General features: G+C 51.4%; 1 protein-coding gene across 1 annotated transcript in view; it reads left to right on the top strand.

The window, feature by feature from the left end:
* LOC308119657 (uncharacterized protein) overlaps positions 1 to 25,248 on the top strand; it is a gene marked incomplete at both ends in the record, with an annotated part of 110,077 nt that overhangs the window by 13,279 nt on the left and 71,550 nt on the right. Inside the window, 41 exons of the mRNA XM_080479805.1 lie at positions 780 to 893; positions 1,218 to 1,355; positions 1,742 to 1,906; positions 2,054 to 2,151; positions 2,738 to 2,906; positions 3,789 to 3,885; positions 3,960 to 4,159; positions 4,784 to 4,942; positions 5,439 to 5,579; positions 5,668 to 5,769; positions 5,844 to 6,020; positions 6,101 to 6,259; positions 6,659 to 8,202; positions 8,288 to 9,323; positions 9,395 to 10,087; positions 10,209 to 10,343; positions 11,309 to 11,490; positions 12,449 to 12,506; positions 12,631 to 12,707; positions 13,470 to 13,590; positions 13,686 to 13,961; positions 14,146 to 15,014; positions 15,492 to 15,644; positions 15,730 to 15,880; positions 16,063 to 16,221; positions 16,503 to 16,670; positions 16,760 to 16,861; positions 16,962 to 17,162; positions 17,239 to 17,446; positions 17,636 to 17,748; positions 18,012 to 18,214; positions 18,303 to 18,413; positions 18,686 to 18,944; positions 19,410 to 19,955; positions 20,781 to 21,074; positions 21,164 to 21,391; positions 21,498 to 21,614; positions 22,732 to 23,058; positions 23,418 to 23,762; positions 24,257 to 24,435; positions 24,507 to 24,723. Coding sequence (XP_080335931.1) covers positions 780 to 893; positions 1,218 to 1,355; positions 1,742 to 1,906; positions 2,054 to 2,151; positions 2,738 to 2,906; positions 3,789 to 3,885; positions 3,960 to 4,159; positions 4,784 to 4,942; positions 5,439 to 5,579; positions 5,668 to 5,769; positions 5,844 to 6,020; positions 6,101 to 6,259; positions 6,659 to 8,202; positions 8,288 to 9,323; positions 9,395 to 10,087; positions 10,209 to 10,343; positions 11,309 to 11,490; positions 12,449 to 12,506; positions 12,631 to 12,707; positions 13,470 to 13,590; positions 13,686 to 13,961; positions 14,146 to 15,014; positions 15,492 to 15,644; positions 15,730 to 15,880; positions 16,063 to 16,221; positions 16,503 to 16,670; positions 16,760 to 16,861; positions 16,962 to 17,162; positions 17,239 to 17,446; positions 17,636 to 17,748; positions 18,012 to 18,214; positions 18,303 to 18,413; positions 18,686 to 18,944; positions 19,410 to 19,955; positions 20,781 to 21,074; positions 21,164 to 21,391; positions 21,498 to 21,614; positions 22,732 to 23,058; positions 23,418 to 23,762; positions 24,257 to 24,435; positions 24,507 to 24,723 — 10,791 coding nt within the window. The remainder of the gene's footprint in view (positions 1 to 779; positions 894 to 1,217; positions 1,356 to 1,741; positions 1,907 to 2,053; positions 2,152 to 2,737; positions 2,907 to 3,788; positions 3,886 to 3,959; positions 4,160 to 4,783; positions 4,943 to 5,438; positions 5,580 to 5,667; positions 5,770 to 5,843; positions 6,021 to 6,100; positions 6,260 to 6,658; positions 8,203 to 8,287; positions 9,324 to 9,394; positions 10,088 to 10,208; positions 10,344 to 11,308; positions 11,491 to 12,448; positions 12,507 to 12,630; positions 12,708 to 13,469; positions 13,591 to 13,685; positions 13,962 to 14,145; positions 15,015 to 15,491; positions 15,645 to 15,729; positions 15,881 to 16,062; positions 16,222 to 16,502; positions 16,671 to 16,759; positions 16,862 to 16,961; positions 17,163 to 17,238; positions 17,447 to 17,635; positions 17,749 to 18,011; positions 18,215 to 18,302; positions 18,414 to 18,685; positions 18,945 to 19,409; positions 19,956 to 20,780; positions 21,075 to 21,163; positions 21,392 to 21,497; positions 21,615 to 22,731; positions 23,059 to 23,417; positions 23,763 to 24,256; positions 24,436 to 24,506; positions 24,724 to 25,248) is intronic.

Raw genomic sequence — 25,248 nt, 5'->3', positions numbered from 1 at the left:
TGTTGAATATAATATATGTATTTATTTTATTCCATTTTTATGACACAGTTGTTTTAATAAATATACAACTAATAATATAATTTAATATTTATACTTGTGAAATCATTAATTTTACTTTTTTATTCATTTAATGACATATCTTAATAAACATTTTTATGATGCAAAAGCAAACCAATTATTGAATATTATGAATTAATATTTTTTCTAGTGTTGTCTAAAATATTATTATTTTTAATTTGTGACACTTTAAATTATATAGTTCTCACTTTAGCATGAATGGAAGTGGGACATCACAGTGTGTGTGTGTGTGTGTGTGTGTGTGTGTGTGTGTGTGTGTGTGTGTGTGTGTGTGTTTCCTCTCAGACTCTGAGTCCTTCTCCTGTCAACCTGCCTGTCCACTACACACCTGCTATATCTGCTTCGCCTCTCCGACAGGTACACACACACACACACACACACACACACACACACACACACACACACACACACACACACACACACACACACACACACCCTCCTGTAACACACTGCCCGGCGGTCTGGATGCTGAAGACGTCTGCTTCTCTTCTCTGCTCCACTTTATTTACGTTTCCACTCTGACTTGAATCCATTTGATCCTTTCACATCTTCTCAAAGAGAAACAATCAGGTTTCAGGGAGAAAATTCCCCGGAATGTGAATTGAAAACATTAAACACTCAGAGATAGAAGGTGAGTTATGAATTGTCTCGTGTGTGTGTGTGTGTGTGTGTGTGTGTGTGTGTGTGTGTGTGTGTTGCAGGTGACTCCGGACCGTAAAGCTCAGGAAGTGACCTGCTGGTTGCTTCATGCCTACCAGGAGCTGTTGGAGGGCTGGGACTCCACGCAGGGCGAGAGTTACTCTGAGAGATACCACGTACAGACCACACTACATCCTCCACTACATTACTGTTGTTGTTGTTGTTGTTTACCAGTGATGTCCAAGTTCTTAGTTACAGTTAGTGCCTCGTAGACGTTTATTAACTTGAGAAGTACAATGGAACTTTTTTCCCTGATGAATACAAATAAAACCTTATATTTAAAAAACAAAGTACAACAAATCGCTTTAAAAGAAACTGCAGGGAAAAAAGCACATTTATAAAATGCTACGTGCTTGGTGGCTATTTGCTAGCGCCTCTTCAGCAGCAGCGTAGCATGTGTTAGCTTAGCATCAGTATTGATCTCTTGTTTGTCGTTCCAGGTGTTTCAGACCTTCCTGGTGTCTTTTAACGAGCAGCGCCGTCCCATCATGCCTCTGCTCACTGCCATGAGACGAACAGCGAAGCTGAGCGAGGAGCAGCGAGCGCTACGAGAGGCGTGGGACAACCTCACAGAAAAGGTGCGGAGCATGCCACACGATAGCATAGCTTTACACATTACATAACATAGCATTACATAGCATAGCATAGCATAGCATTACACAGCATTACATAGCATAGCATTACATAGCATAGCATAGCATTACACAGCATAGCATTACATGACATAGCATTACACAGCATAGCATTACATAGCATAGCATTACATAGCATAGCATAGCATAGCATAGCATAATCGGTTAGGTTCAGATTTTCTGTATTTTGTGTTGAAAAGTGACTCCTTCCTCTGTGTGTGTGTGTGTGTGTGTGTGTGTGTGTGTGTGTGTGTGTGTGTGTGTGTGTGTGTGTGTGTGTGTGTGTGTGTGTGTGTGTGTGTGTGTGTGTGTGTGTGTGTGTGTGTGTGTAGCTGCGTGAGTACAGAGTCGAGTTGGATGTGAGTCTGCCCCCCCCTCTCCACACGGTGGCCCACTGGCTGATGAAGACAGAGGGCGCTCTCTCCGAGGAGGAAGGAGAACCTCAGGACCACGGCAGAGCTGCAGACCAGGCCAGAGAGAAGCAGGAGCTGCTCCGAGTAAGAAGAGAGAGAGTGTGTGTGTGTGTGTGTGTGTGTGTGTGTGTGTGTGTGTGTGTGTGTGTGTGTGTGTGTGTGTGTGTGTGTGTGTGTGTGTGTGTGTGTGTGTCTGACACCATGCTGTGTTTGCAGCTCTGTCTGGAGCAGATGCCGCAGCACCTGAAGACGTTCCAGAGCTTCCAGAACCAGGACGAGGACGGGAACATGCTGGTTCCCTCAGAGAAGATGGACGAGCTCAAGAGGAGGTGAGACACACTGAAGGAACTAAAGGGGCCCCGGAACACCAACAGAACCCCCCAACCACAACTCAACAGAACCCAACAGAACCCAACAGAACTCATGACTCCCCCAACCGAGACACAACCAGAGCACAACTGGACCCCACAAAACACACCCTGAGCCCAAAACAAACTCACCAGAACCCAACCTGAATCCACTCGTTGCAGATACTGTACCGCACCGCGCCTCACCGCACGGTACCGCACTGTACCGCACTGTACCACACTGTACCGCACCGCGCCTCACCGCACTGTACCGTACCGTACCGCACTGTACCGCACCGCGCCTCACCGCACTGTACCGTACCGTGCCGTGCCGTGCCGTGCCGTGCCGTGCCGTGCCGTGCCGTACCGCGCCGTGCTGTGCCGTGTGGCGCCGTACCGTGCCGTCTCATCTCATTCTGTGCAGTGGAATTGAGGCATTCTAGTTCCATGGGAAATGGTGTGCGGGGGTGGTTTGATTTTTGCTGAGTCATGCTACACACATTGTGGTTGATGGTGGACCCCAGGCCCGGAAATGAATCTGTGCTCCTTCTTTGGGACTTGTGCGCAGATTCACGAGTGTGAGAGTGACTGCCAAGTACCATGGCATCAAACTGGAGTACCGGGAGCACCGCCACGGCGTGCTGGATGTGTTGGGGCAGATCCAGACCAAGCTCCGTGTTTGGAAGCGACCGTACCTCTCTCCGGAGGCCGTCAGGGTGTTACTGCATGAATGGCAGGTGAGTAATCCTGCTCTGATTTGGCATTTTGAAAAGCTGCCGGTTCCTGGAAGCTGCCCAGGGGCGTGTTTGGCTGGAAGCCAGGATTAACTGGGTTTGACTTGACAGTCTTGATCGCTGTATTTACTTTTTTCACAGGCTAACGGCGTATTCCAATATGCTATGCTAGCTCTGCAGGTTTGCATGCAGATTTGCAGCAATGCTAAATATTATGCTTGCATACGAAATGAAATGTTAGCATTGTGATTAAATCGTATGAAAGTTGTGAACATCCTCGTTGTGCTAACATGCTACAATAATATGGTTTATTTTAACTTGTAGTAACTTTCATAACTTTGCGCATGCTAATAAATTAGTTACTGATATCATTTAGCTCATGTGCTTAATATATACGTATATATGTTGGCAATTATTACTTGATGTTTGTCAAATGTGCATATTTGCACGCTTGTTGCACATGCTAATAGGTTAGCCGCAGTACCAAGCTAACATTAGCATGCTAAATAAAAAGTTGCTGGTCACCATTGTAATTGTGTATATTTTCTTCCCAGCAGCACATGCTAACAGTTTTGCTACACTGCTAGATAATGCTTGCGTGCTAAATTAAATGTATATTTGCTTTGCTGCATGCTCACGCCGCTGGCTAACAGATTAGCTGCACCGCCAAAATCAATGCTATGAATATCTTCCACTCCGGGTGCAGCGGACATGAATTAGCCTGAGGAAATAAAGCCTCAGTTTGCCAAACAGTGTACAGAGGAGATGTTTGGAATCAAACTCCTTCACGTCACATCACAGACAAACTCCTTAGTTTTTCTCACGCGTTGTTTTTAAAGCCGCTGGTGAGCCGTAGAGGGTTGACCTGCTCTTTTATGAACACAGGAGCTGGTGAACAGACAGGAGCTGCCCACTTTACTGGAAGCGTCTCTTCGCAAGTTGAAGCAGATCTCTGAGAAATACTCCAGCAAATCTGCCCTGGGTGAGTGTGACGAGCTAAAGGACGCTAACTCCGCGGCTAACAGTGGCTAACTGTGATGTGGACTGTGTGGCCAGCTGGAGAATACCACCAGGTGAGCGAGCAGGTGAAGCAGCTGGAGCAGGAAAGCGCTGCCGCTCTGGAGGAGGTGACCAAGGTGAAGACCACCATGGGGAGGGTCCTGTCTGCCTGGGACTCGTACACCGACTGCCTGAGCTCCCTGCAGGCCTGGCTGGCTCAGGGGTCTGCAGCACTGAGCCACGAGCGGAGAGCAGAGGTACGGGGAGACGGGACAAATGTGTTTGACTAGACTAGACCGCCATTCACAGCTCTCCTCGTCTGGAGACCCCAGATCACCTCCGGGAAAGTCTTCAGACCCCCTGCGCTCTGATTAACACGTCCCAGAGCAGTTCTAGGCCCCGTTTGCAATCTTTTCACCTGAAAACAGAAAACTTTTGTTGCGTTTCGGGCGTCTGTTTTCATGACAGGAACTGAAAACACGACATTTTTAAACGGCTCCTATGATGGACCTTTTCAAAAACACTCCAACTGCGTCTTGCTAAAAATGAGGGACAACACAACTTTTGAAAGTGCTTCAATTCTGTCTTTGTGAAAATGGGAGAAACGCAGGTTTTCTGAAACGCTGCTGCTGCAGAGAAAGTTTGAAAGAGCTTCAGTGCTTACAGCATACCGTTCTTTGTGTTACATTAAAACTACACCCTCTAGTGGCCCGACAGAGAAACTATATCTTTGTAGCAGTTCTGATGTTTTTGTGTAAATCATTTTCAAGATGTCTAAAAGTGAACGATTCTGGTTCTTGATCCTGAGACGGGTCCCGTTGTTCACGTTGGGAAACATGTAGAAGAACTGAACGGTGGTTCTGGTGGTTGTTCCTGCTCAGGTTTCATCAGAGTCCCTGTCGGAGTGGGGCTCCCGCCGGGACCACCTCAACGAGACGGGCCGCCTCCTGATGGAGTCCACCGACCCGCAGACCGCCCACAGCCTGGCGGAGGAGCTGCGCAGACTCAACCTGCAGTGGGCGGAGTACGTCCGGAGGAACGTAAGTCAGAGAACCAGCGGAACCTGGAGGGTGAGAAACCCTACACCGGTACCAGGGTGTGGGAGCCGATGGCAGGCCGGAGAGTTCTCAGGCTGAGGCGGTGATTCACACACCGGTCAGGGTGTGTCTGTCAGCCTGAAAAGAACTGAGCTGTTTTATACTTGCATAATTAAAAAGCTTTGTCCTCTGAGACAACAGACCTTCTCAGAACAGAGGACAGAAATATCCAACAGAGGATCAAAGGATCAACACGAAGCACCTGTTTTACACCCGGGACCTTCACCTATTCATCCATCTATCATCTCTTCATCTTCTCATCCATCCATCTGTTAAACCCTGAAAATAATTTCTAGAAATGTTTTTAAACGGGTGTTTTCGAAATCTTATGCTAAATTAAATCATATTTAAAAACCATATCCTCAAATCAACAAACTGGACCGTTGCTTGTCTTTCTCCTGCAGAAGCTCTGTTATGTCCTGTTTGTGTCTCTGTTCAGGAGAGGCAGCCTGAGCCCGGCTCGGTCCGGCAGTCCTCAGCCCAGGACCTCCAGGCTCTGATCAGAGAAGCAACGCTGCTCCTCAAAGAGCCTGTGGAGGTCGTGGCCGGTCCTCTACGCTCCTACAGGAAGAGATTACAGGTCAGAGGCCATCAGCCAGGCGTTCCATCCTCTTGTTTGGCTCGAGTTTCTCTCCATGAGACGTGACAGCTTGTTGTTGCTGTTTCAGTTTATCATGATGAGGATCAGAGAGGTGGATCTGGAGGCTCTGACTCCGTCTCCTGACTGCACCGCTGATCAGCTGCACAAAGTGAAGCTGGCGATACCTGAAGTATGAAGCATTTCTTGTTTTCTGAAGCCTTTGCGAAGGGTTAGATGCTCCTCTCATTGTGTGTGTTGCTCCAGGTGATGCAGACCTTGTTTGAGTCGGAACAAGTGTGTGCGGAGCTGCAGCACAGCGTGTCCGGCCTGGACAGCCGGCTGGCTGAGCTGCTGCACTGGGAGTCGGAGGCCCGGGAGCTGTACCAGCTGCTGAGGGCCTCCGACCGGCAGAAACAGAAGGGCCAGGATCCGCGAGCCCGAGTAAGACCATCCTCCAAGCACCGGGTCCTCCACTCAACCGGCAAACACTCCGGACCTCCTGATTGTGGTTGTTTCTGCAGGCCATCATCTCCAGGGGTCTCCAGCTGGAGGGCCAGGTGGTAACAGAGGAGCAGGACCTCCAGGTGACGGTCATGACGAGTCAGAGGAACTCCCCGCTCCAGTACCTCCATGCCTCCGCCATGCAGGACCGAGTCCGAGCTGCTGTGGCTCAGTCACAGGCCAGTTTAATTCCATTCTTTTCAGTGACAGCTTCTGATCCGTGTTCTGAAGATAATCACTTCTTGAAAATCTTCCGTGTCTGTCAGGTCTTCTAATTTACAGACTCATACATGTGCCTCTGGTCTGTGATTCAGCGATCATCTTACAGGAGTCTGTTATTACTGAAATACAAGCGGAAAGCTGTTTCTCTGCTTTCTGCTTATTTGTGAACTTTCCACTGACAGTATGATAATAAACACCCAGTGGGCTGTGTTAAGAAGTATCCCGGCCAGAACTGTCAGCTGTGACAGGATATGAAAATCAGGATTATCAACTTTGACCTGATCTCAACTCGGAACAAAAGTAGTAAACACTATAATGAATGAAAATGTTGTTTTTTTATATGATTGAAATTGCAGGAAGTGGTTGGGTTGCTGAGCAGCCTGGGAGCCAGAAGAGACCGAAGCAGAAGTCCTCCAGAGGAAAGTCCTCCATCAAAGGTCTTCATCCAGGAGAAAGAAAGGCCTGGACAGCAGAGACCAGAGATGTTCGTGCCAAGAATAATTGTGCAGGACGACAGAGGGGAGAAGATGACCTCCCCGGCGTCGCCTCCGATGCCTTATAGCTACGCAGAAGCAGTGACACACATGAGGAAGTCCCCGCCTGAATCTCTGACTCAGGTTTGGTCTCTAAATTCTGAACAGAATCCGGAGCCTCAGACACTGGAGCAGCAGGAACTGCAACTAGGGCCGAGCAGGGAGGTGGAAGAAAAGCTGAAACAACAACAACAGCGAGAAGTCAAACAGGAACAGCAACTACAAGAATCACAGCAACCCAAGTCAATGCCAACACAACAACAATCGCCCGTGCAGGAGCAGGAACAACAGAGGGTGGAGCCGGCGGCGGCAGAGGGGCGGCAGAGCCCAGGAACCAGGGCACAGCTGGAAACACAAATCACACAGAGACCAGAGCAGCCGGCCGAGAAGAAAACACCTCTGAGTTCACAGGAGCTGCAGAGCAGGAAGAGTCAGGCCATGAAGAATCGGCCCTGGCTTCAGAAACCAGCCGCAGGACAGAACACCCAAGCGGCCAGTCCAGAACAGGCTCAGACTTTAGCGCAGAGGAAATCAGGAGAAACACAATCAGCTCAGCCTGTGTCCTCAGAGACGCAACAGGAGCAAACTGCTAAGGTGTCCTCTGGAAAACCTCAGAGGTCCACGAAGCAGCGGCAAGAACAACAACCACGTCCACAGAAACAGCAGAAGCAACAAGCACCGACACAGTCAGACAGTAAGACTGTGGTTCAGGCTAAGGTTCCAGGGCAGACCCCCACTGGACCCCACAAGACCGCAGAGACCCAGAAAACCCTGAAGACCAAACCACAAGTCAGAGGTCAAGAAGGTCAACCAGAAAGTCCGTCTCAGCCTCAAGTCCCAATGGAGACACAGTCACTGATCCCACCACAGACCCAGACTCAGCCCCCATCACAAGTCCCCACAAGGCCTCGGCCCACTGTGGAGCCACAGGGTCCTCCTGGGGGTCTAGCTTACGGCCCAGCTTTGGTTCAAGTACAGACGAGGCCCCAAGCTAGTCCCCCATCCCCAATGCAGCCTCCGGTACCGGGTCAGAGCCAGCCTCCGGTACCGTCCCACGTTCAGCTGCGGACTCACCCACAGTCTTGGTCCCCAGTTAGACCTCCATCCCCCAAGCCACCAACCCAAACTCAGACCCAAACACAGACCCAGACCCAAACCCAGACCCAGACCCAGACCCAGACCCAGATCCAAGCACCGCCAATGGTTCCTCCTCCGACCCACAGCCAATCAGGAGCCCAGGGTCATCCTCAGCCAAAGACCCACCCTCAAACCCCGGTTCAGCCAATAACCGGGCCAACTCAGACCCATGCTCTGATCCAGCATCAAGCCCCACCCACAGTCCAACATCAGGGGCAGCGCATGCCTCAGTACCCCCCCCAAGGCCACACCCCCCCAGGGCTAATGCAGGCTTGGACTCAAGTAAGAGGCTCGTCCCCACTGTCTCCAATCCAGAAGCCAGGGGCAACAGCCCCTCCTCAGCTTTACCCTCAGGGATACCCCCAGCCTCACCCCCAGCCTCACCCCCAAACTCACCCCCAGTCTCACCCCCAGCCTCACCCCCAGCCTCACCCCCAAACTCACCCCCAGTCTCACCCCCAGCCTCACCCCCAGTCTCACCCCCAGTCTCACCCCCAAACTCACCCCCAGTCTCACCCCCAGCCTCATCCCCAGTCTCTCTCCCAGTCTCACCCCCAAACTCACCCCCAGTCTCACCCCCAGACTCATCCCCAGTCTCTCCCCCAATCTCACCCCCATACTCACCCCCATCCTCACCCCCAGGCTCACCCCCAAACTCACCCCCAGTCTCACCCCCAAACTCACCCCCAGTCTCACCCCCAGCCTCACCCCCAAACTCACCCCCAGTCTCACCCCCAGACTCATCCCCAGTCTATCTCCCAGTCTCACCACCAATCTCACCCCCAGACTCACCCCCATACTCTCCCCCAGTCTCACCCCCAGACTCATCCCCAATCTCTCCCCAAGACTCACCCCCAATCTGTCCCCCAGACACACCCCCAGTATCACCCCCAGACTTACCCCCAGTCTCTCCCCCAAACTCACTCCCAGACTCACCCCCAGCCTCACCCCAAATCTGTCCCCCAGGCTCACCCCCAAACTCTCCCCCAGAATCACCCCCAGCTTCTCCCCCAATCTGTCCTCCAGACTCACCCCCAGATTCACCCCCTGCCTTACCCCCAGACTTACCCCCAGACTTACCCCCAGACTCCGCCCCCATCACAGCAGTGGACAGAAAAACCAGGGTCACAAAACCAACCTATTCCTCCGCAAAGGCATCCTGGTCCCCAACCGTTTCCTCAAACTGGTCCAGTTCCACAGGGTCCACCTTATCCAACAGTCCAGGCTGCACCGCAGTGGGCCCAGCAGGGGCCCCAGATCGGTCCCCATGGGTACCCACATATGGGGCCATCATATATTCAGCCTCAAACACAAGCTCAACCCTGGGTTCAAGCCCAAACGAGGCCCCAAAGTCCCATGCAACACCCCCAGATGAGATCTTATAACGTGGCTCCACCACAACAAGGCCCGGTTCCTCCTCAGACCTGGATCCAGCCTCCACGGCAGGCACAGTCGTATCAGCCTCAGGCCCCGCAGTATGGACTGGCTCAGCAGCCGCCACGTCTTCCTGTCCAGCCCCACATGCAGACACAGCCCCACGCTAAAACCCAGCCGCCCCAGTCAACCCTTCACTTCCAGCAATCTGCCCCACAGAGCAAACATCTGCCCCCATCAGTCCAATCAGCACCACAGGCTCAGGTTCAACCAGCGCCCCAACACAAGCCTCATCCTGAACCCGAACCTGAACACCAGCCTCCACCTCAAACAAAACCTCAGTCTCAAAGCCAACCCAAGCCCCCGTCAGCGCCCCAACCCAAAGTTCGGACACAGCTACAGGCTCAGGCACCAACTCCACCCAAGTCGGAGCCATCGTGCCTCTCCAAGGCTCAGTCACGTCCGCAGGCCGGGAATCAAACCCACCCAAACCTTCTGGGCCAGACGCCTCAGGTCAGTGTGTTACCTGAAGTCCAGGCCGAGTCCCCCGAGCTCTGCATCAAGCCTCTGACTCTGGCCCAGGCTCCTTCTCAGACGTACACTGAGGCCTACGCCAAGGCTCAGGCTCTGGCCAGGAACGGCTTCGAGGAGGCCAAACACTGCCTGCAGGCGCACATCCTGGAAGCCATCAGCGTCCTCAAAGACAAATCTGTGTCCTCCGATCAAGCCTCACTGAAAGAGGTAAACCTTGATGCTGCATGTCCGCCGTTCGTCCACATGCTTTGAGGATTGGATTTAACTGTGGAGCCCTGTGATATACCGGAAGCAGTTCAGCAGGTGTGTCTCTGGTTGTTCTCCTCAGGAGACTCTGAGGACTCTGGATCCAGAGCTGCTGGAGGAGTTCCTGCGAGCGGCCAAAGGCATGGAGGCCTTCTGTCCTCCCTCTCAGCTCAGAGACATGGAGTTCTTCACCCAGTCTGTCAGGGCACAGTGGGAGGTAGGGGCTCTCTCTGCAAGCTTCAGAGCTTTTCATAAAAACCAGTGCATGTTTAACAATATTTATATTAGATAAATACAGATAGATTGATAGATTAAGTACACACATATGATTCTACAGAAATACATGTGAGGAACACTCAGGGTCTGATTATTGACTTGAAGAAATTGTGCTGGACTTCATGGTCATGGAAAGAGATTGAGCTTTCAGTTGATCAACTAATGTCCAGTTCGTAGATCTGATGATGAGTCTTCAGCCTTCACGCTCAAAACACACATTGTTCTTCCCTCACAAGAAAAAGTTGGCCACAGCTTTATAACACGTGTTATATATGGTTGTTCTATAAATCTGTGATCAGGTAGCATTTATGATAATGAGCAACTGCTACAGCTTTTTACGACATGTTCTGAATGATATAATGTTTGCATTGTGTTTGGCTGTTTCCAGGTAGTGAAGGCTGAGAATTCAGCCTTTATGAAACAGAAATGTTTTGACAGAACCAGGACACGTTTTAACGCTGCGGCTCAGCAGTGTGAGACTCATTTAAGCCACGACTTAGCAAACCAAGCTCAGGTACATAAACCACCAGGCCTCCACTGTGGGCGGCTGGGAGCGGGCTTCCTCCCAATTTACCTGTACTGAAGGTGTAGCTCCTCCCACTGTACCTGCTCTGGTGGTGCAGCCCTTCCCACTTTACCTGCTTTGACTATGTAACTCCTCCCATCCCCCCCGCTCTGCTCATGTAGCCCCTCCCACTTTACCTGCTGTGGGTCAGGGAACAGTATTAATTTGGTGTTGATTGCAGCTCTTCTGCTGGGTGCTGCCATCTAGGGGCTGCTTTGGTACTTTGTACTGTGCTGCTCAGAAATGTGTGGTGGTGGGAAAGTGTCTGAACATACGAGACCCTAAACCCTTTGCTCACCTGCTCCCCTGCTCACCTGCTGACCTGCTCACCTGTGCTCCAGGCCTGCTTCTACCGGGACATCTCGGAGGCCGAGCAGCACCTGGAGGCTCTGAAGGAGCTGTGTGACACCCTGAGCCCCGAGGAAGCTCACCGCCTGGCCCAGACCCAGCTCCGGGAGTGTGAGACGAGGCTGGCAGCCATCCAGAGGCAGTTCAGTGGAGACCAGGAGGCCCCCGAATCCAGGTGAGACCCCCAGAGGAGGTGAAACTCCAACCTGCTCTATAATCTGATGTTAGAGGAGGGAGATGCTCTGTAATATGATGTTAGAGGAGGAAGATGCTCTATAATCTGATGTTAGAGAAGGGAGATGCTCTGTAATCTGGATGTTAGAGGAGGAATATGCTCTGTAATCTGATGTTAGAGGAGGAAGATGCTCTGTAATCTGATGTTAGAGGAGGAAGATGCTCTATAATCTGATGTTAGAGAAGGGAGATGCTCTGTAATCTGGATGTTAGAGGAGGAATATGCTCTGTAATCTGATGTTAGAGGAGGAAGATGCTCTGTAATCTATATGTTAGATGGGGGGATGCTCGATATTTGTCAGCCAACATTCAGTCACTGTATCTGAGTAATTCTAGCAGAAGTCGTGGTTTTACAGGAAGACTTTGCTCTATAACCCAACATGTAACCTTTTATTTAAAGCTGCTTGTGCTAATCCCAGGCTAATGCTAGTGCTAATCCCAGGCTAATGCTAGTGCTAATCCCAGGCTAAAGCTAGTGCTAATCACAGGCTAAAGCTATTTGCAGTGGGACTGAATAGGGATGACTGAGTTAGTTCAGGATTAAGTGAACTATACACGCTAAAATTATTAGCTTCAACCAATGCTAAAGCTAATGCTAAAATCCAGTGACTAGAACTTAAGTAAGTAATTACTAAGTTTTTACGGCATCACAGTAACCCATTACATTGCCATTACGTTGATTATTTCTCTATAGCATCTTAAGTAGCCACCAGAATGTTGCTAATGCTAATCAATGCTAATGCTATAAGGGCTAATCTTTTTCTGTTGTTTTTGTAGTTATATGACATTGAATTAGACATTTTAGTTCATTTTAAATGTTTTTTTTAATCTGTTCTGTCTTTTCCGCTCGTCTTGGAGCTCCTGACTGTTACAGTACCTGCTGTGATTTGTGTTTGAAGGATTTCTCTGGCCTTCGGTGAAGACGCCTCCAAACAGAAGGAGCCAATTAAAGCCGAGGTGTGTTAAATAATTACAGACTTTTTCAAGCATTTCTCGGCTGAACTGAGGTTGTCGGACCAACTTTTCCTGCTCTTATGCATTAATGTTTCCTATGAATTGAGCTAACCTGCTTTCTGCCCAGGTTTCTGTAAAAACATCGACTGTGGAACAACAAGCGTCTGCAGAGGAAGAAATCACCAAGAAAGACTCGTCAGAAAAGTAGGAGTACTTTCATTTATTATTATTATTATTGGAGTGACGTTCAGAGGTCTGTGTGCTGGATTGATTTATTTACCCAGCTTTGATTGGTTTTGGTTTTTAATAAACCAATGACATATACTATTCTTTAGTTTTCCTTTTGTCTTCTGTCTTTCTTTTCCCTCTTTTGTTTTTCTTTATTACTTTTTGTTTCTTACTTCCCAGCTTTGTAATGATCATCTTAGCTGTATTTCTGGCTAAGTAGCTATCGACCTCACTATCGATGTAGATATTGAGTCTAATCAGACTAGTTACCTGGTTAACAGCATCAATAACTAACAAGCTTAACCCCAGCTGATAAATATATTCGATATTATAGAAATGTATTTATCATTTTTCCTGCATTTTGTTCTGTTCTATCCAGCTGTTGGCGTTAATAATTCACTCATTAACTTTTAGTCTTATTAGCTTTTTTCTTTTTTCTTATTATTAATTAGTTGGTTAGCTCGCTAACGAGAAATATTATTATTGAGGTAAAGAGTCAAGATAATGAAATTTTCCATAGAAATGTGGATCGTTATCGATGCAGCTTCAGCTGGTTTTCTATGAAGTTCTGGATATTTGTAGTAATGTTGGGTTCTTTTCAGGGCCGTTGATGATTTGTGTAAAGAGAACGTATTAGAGGGAAGAGACAGACGCTGTGTCCACCCCACTGGATTTCCTTCCTCACTGAAGCGGCTCTTGTTTTCTGATCTGACTGTTCTTCTGCTGTGAAATGTGCAGATATGAGACCTGGAAGAGGAACCTGCAGGTTCAGCTGCTGAAGAACGAGCAGAGCATCTCCGAGGTGCCGTCAGACTCGGTGTCTCTGAAAGGTCTGCACACCCGACTGCAGGAGATCCAGGTACCGTCACACTGAACTCCAACACCGCCCGGAACCCTCATCCAGGACATCAGGAACCACCGCACGGTGACCTCTGCTGACCTTTGTGTTCCCAGAGTCTGCGGCAGGAGACAGAGTCGCTGTGGTCGGACTTCAGCCTGCTCAGCCCCCCGGTTCCGGACCAGGAGAGGGCGGAGCTTCAGGAGCGGTGGCGGCAGCAGCAGTCCAGCCTGCAGAGGCGGGGCAACTCGCTGGCCGCCGCCCTGCGGCAGATCGACTCCACCGAGAACCACATGGTGGACTTCTCCGAGCGGCTGGACCGGTACCTGAGGCAACCCAAAGACGTGACGGCCTTCAGCCTGGCCAACAGCAACATCCTGAGAGACATCAAGGTCTGGTAGCATTCTGGTAGCATTCTGGTTGTTGTTGGTGTTGATGTGAATGTTGTTTTGTTTGTCTTGTGTTTGTTTGTTTTTGTTGTTGTTTTGTTGTTGTGTTGATGTGAATGCTGTTTTGTTGTCAGTTTGTTTGTGTTGTTGATTTTTTTGTGTTGTTGATTTGTTTGTGTTGCTGCAGGAGCTGGATGATAACATCCAGAGCGAGCTGGACCAGTTGTCCCGTCTGGACCCAGAGTCCAGCGACCTGGACCCGCGGGAGTGTTTCCCCCTGAGGCGGGAGGTCCAGACCCACCGGGCCAGCCTGGACCAGCTGGGCCAGCAGGTCCGCAAGAGCGAGGCGGCGGCCCGCGCCCTGGACCGCTTCCTCATGTCGCTGCGCACCGTGGACGAGGACATTTCCGCCGTGCAGGACGCCCCCTGCAGTGAGCCCGCTGCCCTGCAGGACCGCCGCTCCAAGATGGCCGCCACCAGGCAGAGCGTGGACAGCCTGAAGGACAAGGCTCCCCAACTGGACCTGCTTCTGCAGGGGGCCCGGCTCACCGTCACCCGGGACGGGGCGCCGGCCTCCTGCCTGGACATGGTGACGGCCCTGCTGAGGAGGCTGGAGGAGGCCGACGGGGCCCCGGCGGGGGGGCCGGCCGCCAGGGAGAGGAGCCGACCAACAGGTGTGAGGAAGATGGAGGAAGAGGCGGCTGGAGGTCCGGCTGGGGGTCCCACCGGGGGACCGGCTGGGGGTCTCACTGGGGCTCCAGCTGGGGGTCCCACCGGGGGACCGGCTGGGGGTCTCACTGGGGCTCCAGCTGGGGGTCCCACCGGGGGACCGGCTTGGGGTCTCACTGGGGCTCCAGCTGGGGGTCCTACCGGGGGACCGGCTGGGGGTCTCACTGGGGCTCCAGCTGGGGCTCCCACCGGGGGTCCGGCGGGCCGGGACAGGAGCAGACCTCCAGGTCTGAGGACCAGAAGCACCTTGTTGGAGCTCCGGAAGCTTCAGAGCAGCTTGGAGGGGCGGAGCCTGCAGGAGGCGTCCATCCCCGCCGTGCAGCTGAGGTTAATGTCTCTACGCCACTATTAGTTTCTTCTATTTTCTCTCATTCTTTTTTATTCCTCTGATCTTTCTTTGTTTTTGTATTTTTCCTTTTCATTTCTTTTTTGTTTCTTTCCTCTTTTTCTCTTCCTTTATTTTTAACACTATTGTGTTTTCTTTTCTTTCTCTTTTCTTTCTTTCATAGTTTTTCTTCTTGTTTGGTTGCATTCTTCCATTCCCTTTTATTTCTTCAGTTTTTCTTTCATATTTCTCTCTTTTCATTCTGTGCTTCTTTCTTTGTTCTTCCCTCTCTTCCTGTTCTATTTATTTCCATCCTCTGGTTGATGGAGTGACAGTGAAGTGACCCGTAGGAACAAGTTTGTTAGTTTTGAAGGAAAATCTCTCCTGACAGATTGACAGAGTGTCTCCTTCCTGACCTGGTGTATGAACCTCTCCTTCTTCCTCCTCTTCTTCTCCCTCCTCCTCCTCCCTTCTTCCAGACTGCGAGCTCTGTCAGATCTGGAGCTGCAGCTGCAGACTCAGCACTCGGAGATCCAGAACCTGCGAGAGCTTCAGGACCAACATGGAGAGGAGATCGTCTCCGAGGAGCTGGAGAGCGAGTGGAAGAAGACCCAGAAGATGTTCTTTGAAAGGTCGGTCACCACTCAAACACCCGCCGGCTCACATTAGTAAAAATAAGAAAAGTTGCCGAGATCTGCGTCTCCTCCGTGTGTCCAGGAGGAGGCAGTGCAACACTCTGCTGGAGCTGCTGAAGAAGTTCCAGACTTGTCGCTCGCAGCTGAACAACTGCATCCAGACGGCAGAGCAGACGGTCGGCGAGCAGGCGTCCTACATGGGGAGGGACAACCTGCAGCGCAGCCTGAGCAAGGTACTGTCCTCCCCCTCTACTACCTCCACCTCCACCTCCACCTCCACCGTCTGCTGCCCCGGCACAGGACACACCATCTGAGACGTGTGTGTGTGTGTGTGTGTGTGTGTGTGTGTGTGTGTGTGTGTGTGTGTGTGTGTGTGTGTGTGTGTGTGTGTGTGTGTGTGTGTGTGTGTCTTCAGGCTGCAGACATCAAGCAGGAGCTGTCGGGTCTCGGGGCTCCGATGGAGGAGATGAGGAGCGTCTGCCGGCAGCTCCAGTCTGAACTGAAGGAATTGAGCGACGGCGGCGACTCGACATTTGAAGGAGAAGCAGAAAGTGTGATGGACGGCTGGCTGGACGTGAGGACGACTGCTTCTGTACCCCTTCTTTTTTCTGGGCTTTCTTTCTTTCTTTCAGTCTTTTGCTCTTTTTTCTATCATACTTTCTCTTCCTTTCTTTCTGTCATATATTTTTGTTTCTTTAGTTCTTTCTTTTTGTACCTTTTTTTCTTTCATTTCTTTTTGTCCTTTCTCTACTTTCCTTTCCTCTGTTGTTGGGTGAAAAGTGCCATTACATCAGTCTTATATAACTGCGCCTTTAATACAGAATTATAAATCAAAATAACCTGTTTTTTTTTTAGGTGACTGAAAAGACGGACACGTACATGGACAACCTGCGGGTGGCGCTGGAGCTGTGGGACAAGCAGCTGACGCTGGGTGGGGAGGTGGACAACTGGGCTGCATTCAAACTCACACAGTTTGCAGAAGGAAATCCGTTTCACAGCGAACAGCAAGTGGTGGACATGAGGGTGAGAGGGTGACCCGCTGTAGCGTTAGCTTTAGCATCGTTAGCGTGGCGGACAGTGTGGGACACATGAACGTATGTGTTGTTGTGCAGGATGAGATCAATGCCAACGAGGAGAACGTTGCTCATTTCCACAAGAAGTCTGAGGAGATCCAGGAGATGCTGCAGAGTCAAGAAGCTCCTCTGGAGTTACAGGTGAGGAGAAACATCAACTCTTCCTCTTCTTTCTTTCCTCCCTCAGTCTCTTCTTCGTCTGTCTAAACAGTAGTTTAATCCCCCCCCCCCCCCCCTCCAGGTGATGGAGAGCCAGCTGAGGAAGCGTCTGGACCAGGTGAAGGAGCTCTTCTCCGACTGCACCGACGTGTTTGAGGAGCTTCTGGCTTTGAAGAAACACATTTCAGAGAAGATGGAGGAATGCCAGACGGCCACCGAGAACCTGCAGAGCGGCATCCAGGCGGTCGACGCTGCCGGGCCGACGTTCGAATCCCTCATTCAGGTACATGCTGGACCCCCCACTTCCCCAGCTCGCCCCGCCTCCGCCTCCTCACCGCTGTGCTCCTCCCTCCTTCCAGGAGCTGAGTGAGGACCTGCAGGCCCAGGAGGAGCAGGCCGAAGCCGTGCTGAAGGAGGTGGGCCTGGTGTCCCGGGTGGCCAGCCCCCCGCTGCTGGAGGTGCTGTCGCTGGACTGCAGCCGGCTGAAGGACGCCATCAACCGCACCAAAGACATGATCCACCTGAAGAGGGAGGAGAGGGACAAGGGCCTGCTCAAGGTCATCAGAGGTCAGCAGCCACACCTCCACCCTGCTGAGGCCCCATGGATCCATTAGAACTCTGAGAATAAGAACTAATCCTGTTGTGGAGGGATTTAGTAAAATCATCTGTAACCAGAACCTTCCCCAACAGCCTGAATGAAAGGAGTTCAGTTCCTTTGTTCTCTGTCCTCTTCAGTTTCTTGTGGTTGTTCCTCAGATGAGAAGCAGTCCTTTGAGAAATGGTTCCAGGACCTCCAGCTGTCCGTCAATGAGTGCTTCGAGAACCCCGAGAGGAGAGCGGACGTGGAAACGTCGGTACAACGGCTGACTGTGAGTGGACACGCCGGCAGGATGGAGGGATCCATCAATACATTCAGCCATGAAATCTGAATTAAATACTGATTATCAGAGGAAACGGCTCCACGGTGCATGAGCTCAAGGGAACGATAGAGCTGCTAATAACTGCAGGATTCAGAGCAGCGGAAATATTGAAGGTTTAACTCAGACTGACGACTCTCTCTCTCTCTCTCTCTCTCTCTCTCTCTCTCTCTCTCTCTCTCTCTCTCTCTCTCTCTCTCTCTCGTGTCCATCAGAGCTTCCTGAAGTCGAAGGAGGCGGAGCGCCGTCTGCAGCAGCTCAGAGGTCAGCTGATGAGAGGCGTCCAGCAGCTTCCGGCCCAGCAGACCTCCGACCTGAGCGACTGGCTGCAGGAGCAGCAGCAGGAGGTGGGAACCTTCAGAGCTCACTGCAGCACCAGGCAGGAGCAGATGGAGGCGCTGCTCACAGACCTGCACAGGTGACACACTGACACTCAGGGCGTCAGAGCTCACCTGCACAGGTGAGACTAGCCGTGGCCTCAGCTCACCGCGTGTTTGTGTTTCCAGTCTGCAGAAACATCATGACAGCTTCAGCGAGTGGCTTCAGAAGAAAGAGAAACAATCTGCAGGAACCGAGGAGCTCAAACCAAACCTTCTGGAAGAGCTGCAGGACGAGAGGTGAGATCCACGGGGGGGGGGGGGGGGGGGGTTCCTGATGGTTTCATCCTGATCACTGCCTGGTTCTAATGTTCCTGATGGTTTCATCCTGATCACTGCCTGGTTCTAATGTTCTGCAAAAAAATTAGATTTCAACTGCAAACGGATGAGTTCTGTCATCGTTTGAACTGGAGTGTTTGTTTTCAAAGTGACAGTGTGTGTTGGTACGTTGTCCCATGAAGCAGGGAGAAGCAGCTTGTCTTCATGCTGTGAGTTTCTCTGTTGATCAGCAGCAGAGCCGAGGCGCTCGGCCAGCTCTTGGCGTCCGTACGCAGACGAGGCGTCCGGGGAGAAAGCCTCCTGAAGGACGGAGACAACCTGATCCAGCGCTACAGGAAGCTGCAGAGACAGGCCCAGGCCCAGAGCGCCCTGCAGGGGGAGTGCAGCAGCTTCCAGAACCAGGCCCAGATCACCAGGACCTGGATCAGGCAGACTGGGGAACCCCTCCAACACCCCCAGACCACGAGCCAGGACAGGAAGGACCGAGCTCAGGTCAGCAGGACACTCGCTGCTGGAGGTCCGGCCCCGACGGGCTCGTCTTCCTGAGGATACCACAGTGGTTCCATCACGTCCTTCTCTTTCATAACTTCCTTCTTCCTTTCATAACTTCTTTCTGTCTTTCATAACTTCCTTCTGTCTTTCATAACTTCCTTCTTCCTTTCATAACTTCCTTCCTTTCATAACTTCCTTCTGTCTTTCATAACTTCCTTCTGTCTTTCATAACTTCCTTCTGTCTGTCATAACTTCCTTCTGTCTTTCATAACTTCCTTCTTCCTTTCATAACTTCCTTCTTCCTTTCATAACTTCCTTCTTCCTTTCATAACTTCCTTCTTCCTTTCATAACTTCCTGACACCTGAGGTGTTTGTGTTGAATGAACATACAAACCTAATAAAAAGAAAGCGAAGGACAAAAGAAAGAAAGAAAGAACGTGATTCAGAGTAGTTTTCCGTCTGCAGGCTGTGCTGGACTCCAGACTGAAGGGCGACGGTCTGCTGAAGCAGCTTGGAGAGCGAAGCCGGAGTCTGTGTGAGCAGGAGGAGCTGAACCACAACCTGAAGCAGGAGGTGGAGAAGACGCTCAGAGACGTGGAGGCTCAGTGGAAGAAGCTGCTGCAGGCTGCAGAGGAGGCTGGAGCTCAGGCTGGACCTCAGGCTGGACCTCAGGCTGGAGCTCAGGCTGGCCCTCAGGCTGGAGCTCAGGCTGGAGCTCAGGCTGAAGCTCAGGCTGGCCCTCAGGCTGGAGCTCAGGCTGGAGCTCTGGGTGGAGCTCAGGCTGGAGCTCAGGCTGGACCTCAGGCTGGAGCTCAGGCTGGAGCTCTGGGTGGAGCTCAGGGTGGAACTCAGGCTGAAGCTCAGGCTGAAGCTCAGGCTGAAGCTCAGAAGAACCTGGAGGAGCTCCGGAGGCAGAGTGAAGACCTGCAGCAGTGGATCAGACAGCAGAGGCAGAAGCTGCTGAATCCTCTGAGTCAGCACTCTTTAGAAGACCGGCTGCAGGGGGTTCAGGTGGGTCCATAGCTCCATTTCTATAAATCTGCTAGAGACACTTTATCCTGCTCAGACTCACTGCCAACATTTTATTTTATTTTTTTATTTTATTTTATAGCACTGTATTTACCCCCGAGGGGGGGAGCTGGGGGGAGCCGGGGGTCTTGAACAGGGGCCGGCTACTTTCTCCAATCATCTTGTTTAATTGTGATGCATGGATTGATCTGAGAAAACACACAGGAGCTCAGGAAGAACATGCAAACTCGACAAAGATTCGAACCAGCGCTCATATAATGGTGTAAACCTTTTAAGTGTGTGTCAATAAAGTGTCATATAAAATAGATGTTTTTAAAATAGTCATAGCTGCCATTAGGAAGTAATGCTTTACTGTAATCGAATTACTTTTGATCATGCTATTAAGTGATGACGATCTTAAAACAAGTAATGGAGTAACAGATGCTGCTCAGATGAGCTGTTGTCTCTTGGTTCTTCTCACTGAAGCGTCTGTTAGCATTAGTTCAAGCCTTCATCTGCAGGCTTTCTATTTAGCTGAACTCCTGTTTACTGGAACTTCTCCCATTCTTCTTCATAGCAGCTTGAAAGTCGGCCCACTGTGTGTAGCATTAGCATTAGCCTGTATCCCCAGTAGCTGTGATTAGCATTAGCATGCTACTCACGACCACCCGGTGAAATGTGATCCTACACACTGTAAACACTTACTGCGTACAAATCTAAGTCAGATTCTACAAAATTAATTCATTAGGAAAAATAATTAGTAAGATAATAAGTGTGTAAATAAGTGTGTGTGTGTGTGTGTGTGTGTGTGTGTGTGTGCTCCCCCAGGCTGTCCGGTCCTTTAAACCCGAGGCAGACCTGAAGCTTCAGATTCTGCAGAAACAGGGTCAGGATGTCTCCTCTGCGCTGGAGGAGAGCAGGAGGTGTGAGGTGGAGCAGCTGCTGGAGGCGCCGCAGCAGCAGTGGAGAGCGGCGCTGCAAGCGGCCGGGCAGGTGGAGCTCGGCGCCCTGTGGGACGACTTCCAGGCTCAGAGCGGCGCCAGTGAGGCGCTGATCAGACAGGAGCAGCAGCGGCTGCAGGGCACTGGAGCCGCCGCGGAGCAGAGGAGACGCATGGCGCAGGTCCGTCACATGGCGCAGGTCCGTCACACTGCGCCCACGTCTGGAGGAACCAGAGAACCCGGCTAACGCCACCCTCCTCCCTCCCGTAGGCCGTCCTGAGCTCCAGGCCCGACGGGGACTGTAAGGTTAACAACCTGAGGAGGCGGGGCCAGACCATCTGCGACCACCCAGATGTGGACGAGGACCGGAGGGTCCGGGTCCAGCAGGTGGTCCAGGACACGGAAGAGAGGTGGAGGACGCTGCTGCAGGACGCCAAGCACAGCGAGGAGGAAGCACGAGCTGAGATGGAGCAGCAGGCCCACGACAGAGCGGCTCAGGTCAGATCAGTCATTAAACACCCTATGGTGGGCTTCACGTCATGTCTCAGAGTCGGGACAGACTCTGGATGACGTGCACTTTCTCCAAACTCCCTTCTTTTTCCAGGTGACAGAGTTTGACTCACATCTTCAGGACACCGACCGCTGGCTGAACGACCTCCAACAACAACTGGACTCACTGAGCAGCCGAGCCGGAGCCGAGGAGCGGCTGAGAGCTGCACAGGTGAGTCAGGACGGTCAGCCATTACCCGACAGGTGACGCATTCACAGCCTCTTCTCTGGAGCCAAACCGAGCTCAGGTGCTTCCTGTTTCCACCGCTTCTGGTAAACTCAGTCCCAGATGGTTTGGAAAGGCTCACTCTATACAAGGTCCAGTGTTAACCAAGCATGGAGCCAATAGAACCGTGTGGTCCTCCCAGACCGGATTGTCTCCAGGCATAAATCTGCTGAAGGTCCCAGTGAGCTCAGCGGCCTCCATCATCTGTAATAGAAGAAGCTGTGAACCACCAGGACTCTTCTGCAGCCGGATGCCTAAACTCAGCGATGAGTCCAGGAGGTGAACCAAGAACCTGATGGTCACTCTGTCAGCTTTCCTCTCTGGAGAACCCTCAAGAAGGAGAACATTCTTTATAGCATCCACCTATCAGGCCTGTATGGTCGACTGGCTCATTGCAGCCTCTCTGGGGTCTGACAACGTTCATCTGAAGGACTCTGGGACCAGGACAAACTTAATCCTCAAACCGGGTACCACTCATCAGCATGGCGGAGGCAGCATCATGCTTCACCACTCATCAGCATGGCGGAGGCAGCATCATGCTCCACCACTCATCAGCATGGCGGAGGCAGCATCATGCTCCACCACTCATCAGCATGGCGGAGGCAGCATCATGCTTCACCACTCATCAGCATGGCGGAGGCAGCATCATGCTTCACCACTCATCAGCATGGCGGAGGCAGCATCATGCTTCACCACTCATCAGCATGGCGGAGGCAGCATCATGCTTCACCACTCATCAGCATGGCGGAGGCAGCATCATGCTGTGGGGAAACGAGTCTGGAAAGAAGAAAGATGAATGAACAGAGACACCTTGGATGAAAACCACACCTCCAATCAGCCTGATGGAACCTGACAGGTTCTGCAACGAGGAACCAACCAAAGGTCTCGTCTTCAGAAAGCCTGGAGGCTCTACCTGAAAGAGAACCACCAACAACGTGTGGAACCGAGACGGAATCCGTCTCTGCATGTGATTTCTTAGAGTTTAATCCGTGACGCAGTTAGCTTAGCATCCAGGGTGAGCGGTCATGTTGAGGTGAATCAGCTGCTCTGTTTCCTTCATCAGAACATTTTGAGCTCCAAACCTGAAGGAGACACCAGACTGCAGAAGCTGAAGAACCAGAGCCAGAGTCTGAGCTCTGAGGACGTCGCAGAGGACAAGAAGAAGGAGGTGGAGCAGAAGGTGACGGAGGCAGAGCAGCGGTGGAGGAGAGTCCTGCAGCACGGCAGGGAGGCGCTGCAGCGAGCAGAGCAGCAGAGAGGCGTGGAGGAGCAGCAGGACGAGCTGGAAGCTCACAGAGCGAGCAGCAGCGCCTGGCTGCAGGAGAAACTGCTGAGTCTGCAGGAGCTGGAGGGACGGTCAGACCCTCAGAGGAGCATCCAGACTGCTCAGGTCACACACACACACACACACACACACACACACACACACACACACACACACACACACACACACACACACACACACACACACACACACACACACACACACACACACACACACACACACAACTAAGTCAAACCCATTCACACTACTCAGCAGAGTTTAGCAGTGAGCAGCAGAGAGCAGCAGAGAGCAGCAGAGAGCAGCAGAGTTTAGCAGAGTGCAGCAGAGTGCAGCAGAGAGCAGCAGGGAGCAGCAGAGAGCAGCAGAGAGCAGCAGAGTTTAGCAGGGAGCAGCAGAGAGCAGCAGAGTTTAGCAGGGAGCAGCAGAGAGCAGCAGACTGACAGGCCGTCCTGTGGTTCCTCCAGGCCGTCCTGAGCTGCAGACCGGAGGGAGACTGTAGGCTCAGCGAGCTCCGGAGACTCGTCCTCGGTCTGGCGGAGCAGCAGGAGGAGCAGCAGGAGGTGCAGGAGGAGGTGCAGCAGGAGGTCCGGGACTGGGAGGAGCAGTGGGAGTCCGTCCTCAAGGCTGCCGAGGACACCATGAAGAAGGCGGAGCTGCAGTACTCTCTCCAGCGGGAGCTGGAGGCCTTCAACACCCACGCTGGAAGCACCAGGGCCTGGATCCAGAACCTGCAGGAGCAGGCCCGGGGCCTGGAGGGGGGCAGCAGGGGCAACCAGGCTCAGATCCAGGGCAGGTTGGACTCAGCTCAGGTAACCACTGACTGATCAGCTGATCAATCCCAAATAACACCAATGATTAAGACTCAAGTGAAAAACTGTTTTATCTAAAAACTCTATCAAGTTATTTAAATAACATCGATAATATTATATTTATTTATAAATACATTTCTTACATAGGAAAACTATTCAAATCACTTGTCATATGGAAGTTGTCCATTATAAAGTGTTAAAAGTTGAAAATCCTCAACAATGTAAAAATTACATATTATAAAAAATACTTAAGTAAAAGTAATTAACTTCCTTAACTCTTTGTTGCCGAAATATATTATTAATAGTTCTAATTTACATTTTAAATTCAGTTATAACAAACAATGTGTGTATATACTTTAACTGTTAACATCACAGTATTATTTAGATTATAAAGATATTTTATTTCAGCGACTTCTCATTTTAATATTGTAGAAAATCTAAAACCAAAAACCAGAGAATTTGTTGTGTTTCAATGTTTCAATGTTTGTGTCCAGAACATTGTGGACCGCCGGTCGGAGGCGGAGTCTCGGCTGGCCGAGCTGAGGACTCGAGCTCAGAGTCTGTGTGAAAACCAGGAGCTGCAGGAGGCGCAGCGGGAGGAGGTGCAGCGCGGTGTCAGCCACTCGGAGGAGCAGTGGGCGGAGCTCCGGCGGGCGGCCGAGGAGACGCAGAGGTGAGAGGCGGAGCAAAACTCGCCGGCCGACGGTCTGTGTGGCGGCGCTGACCACCTGCCCCTCCCCCCAGAGAGCTGCAGGCCCTGCCGCGCCGCCTGGCGTCCTGCCAGCAGCGGCGGGTTCGAACCGGGGAGCGTCTGGCGGAGCTGCAGAGGGAGGTGACGGAGCTGCCGTCGCTCTTCCCCTGGCCCGGCCTGGGGGAGCGGCGGCAGGCGGTGGAGCGGGCCCGGACCCTGCAGGACCGCGGCGCCGCCATGGCCCCCGCCATCGCTGACCTGCGAGCTCAGGTACGGAGTCGGCCACAACATTAAGACCAGCCGGCGTCCGGGCTGACCGGGGTGCATCATGGGAAGAGGTGGAGTGATGTCACAGCTCCTCCCACTCAGCACCAACACTCAGGAAACAGGAAGCAGAACCGAGTCCTGGACCGTCTTTAATGAGACACTTTGCGGCTCGGTTTGAATCATTTGGACAAATTCTGTTTTTGTTTGAAACTATTTGTTGACTTTTGTTGGCGTCTCCAGTTAGAAAAGTTCTCGACTAGTTTTTAATGAGTTTTAGACAAACTTAGGACATATTTGAGATGTTTTGATTTTATTGGACTATTTTTTGTGTTCTTGGAGAAGTCCTGGTTTTAGAAGGACTTAAGAAGAGATGTGGTTTTAGACGGATCAGAGACGTATCAGTTTTTGGTTTTAATTTGAAGGATTTCTGTCCAGAGGCATTATTTAAAAGTGTTTCAGACGTGTCAGACTGGTCTGGACTCGATTTTAAAAGCTTTGTGTTGCATGAGGAACTTGTTTGGAGAACAT

The sequence above is a fragment of the Lipophrys pholis genome (genome assembly GCF_963383615.2).
Source record: "Lipophrys pholis genome assembly, chromosome: 14".
In the NCBI taxonomy this organism is placed as follows: domain Eukaryota; kingdom Metazoa; phylum Chordata; class Actinopteri; order Blenniiformes; family Blenniidae; genus Lipophrys; species Lipophrys pholis.
The sequence above is the reverse complement of the archived record's forward strand: the minus strand, read 5'-3'. Positions and strand labels throughout refer to the sequence as shown.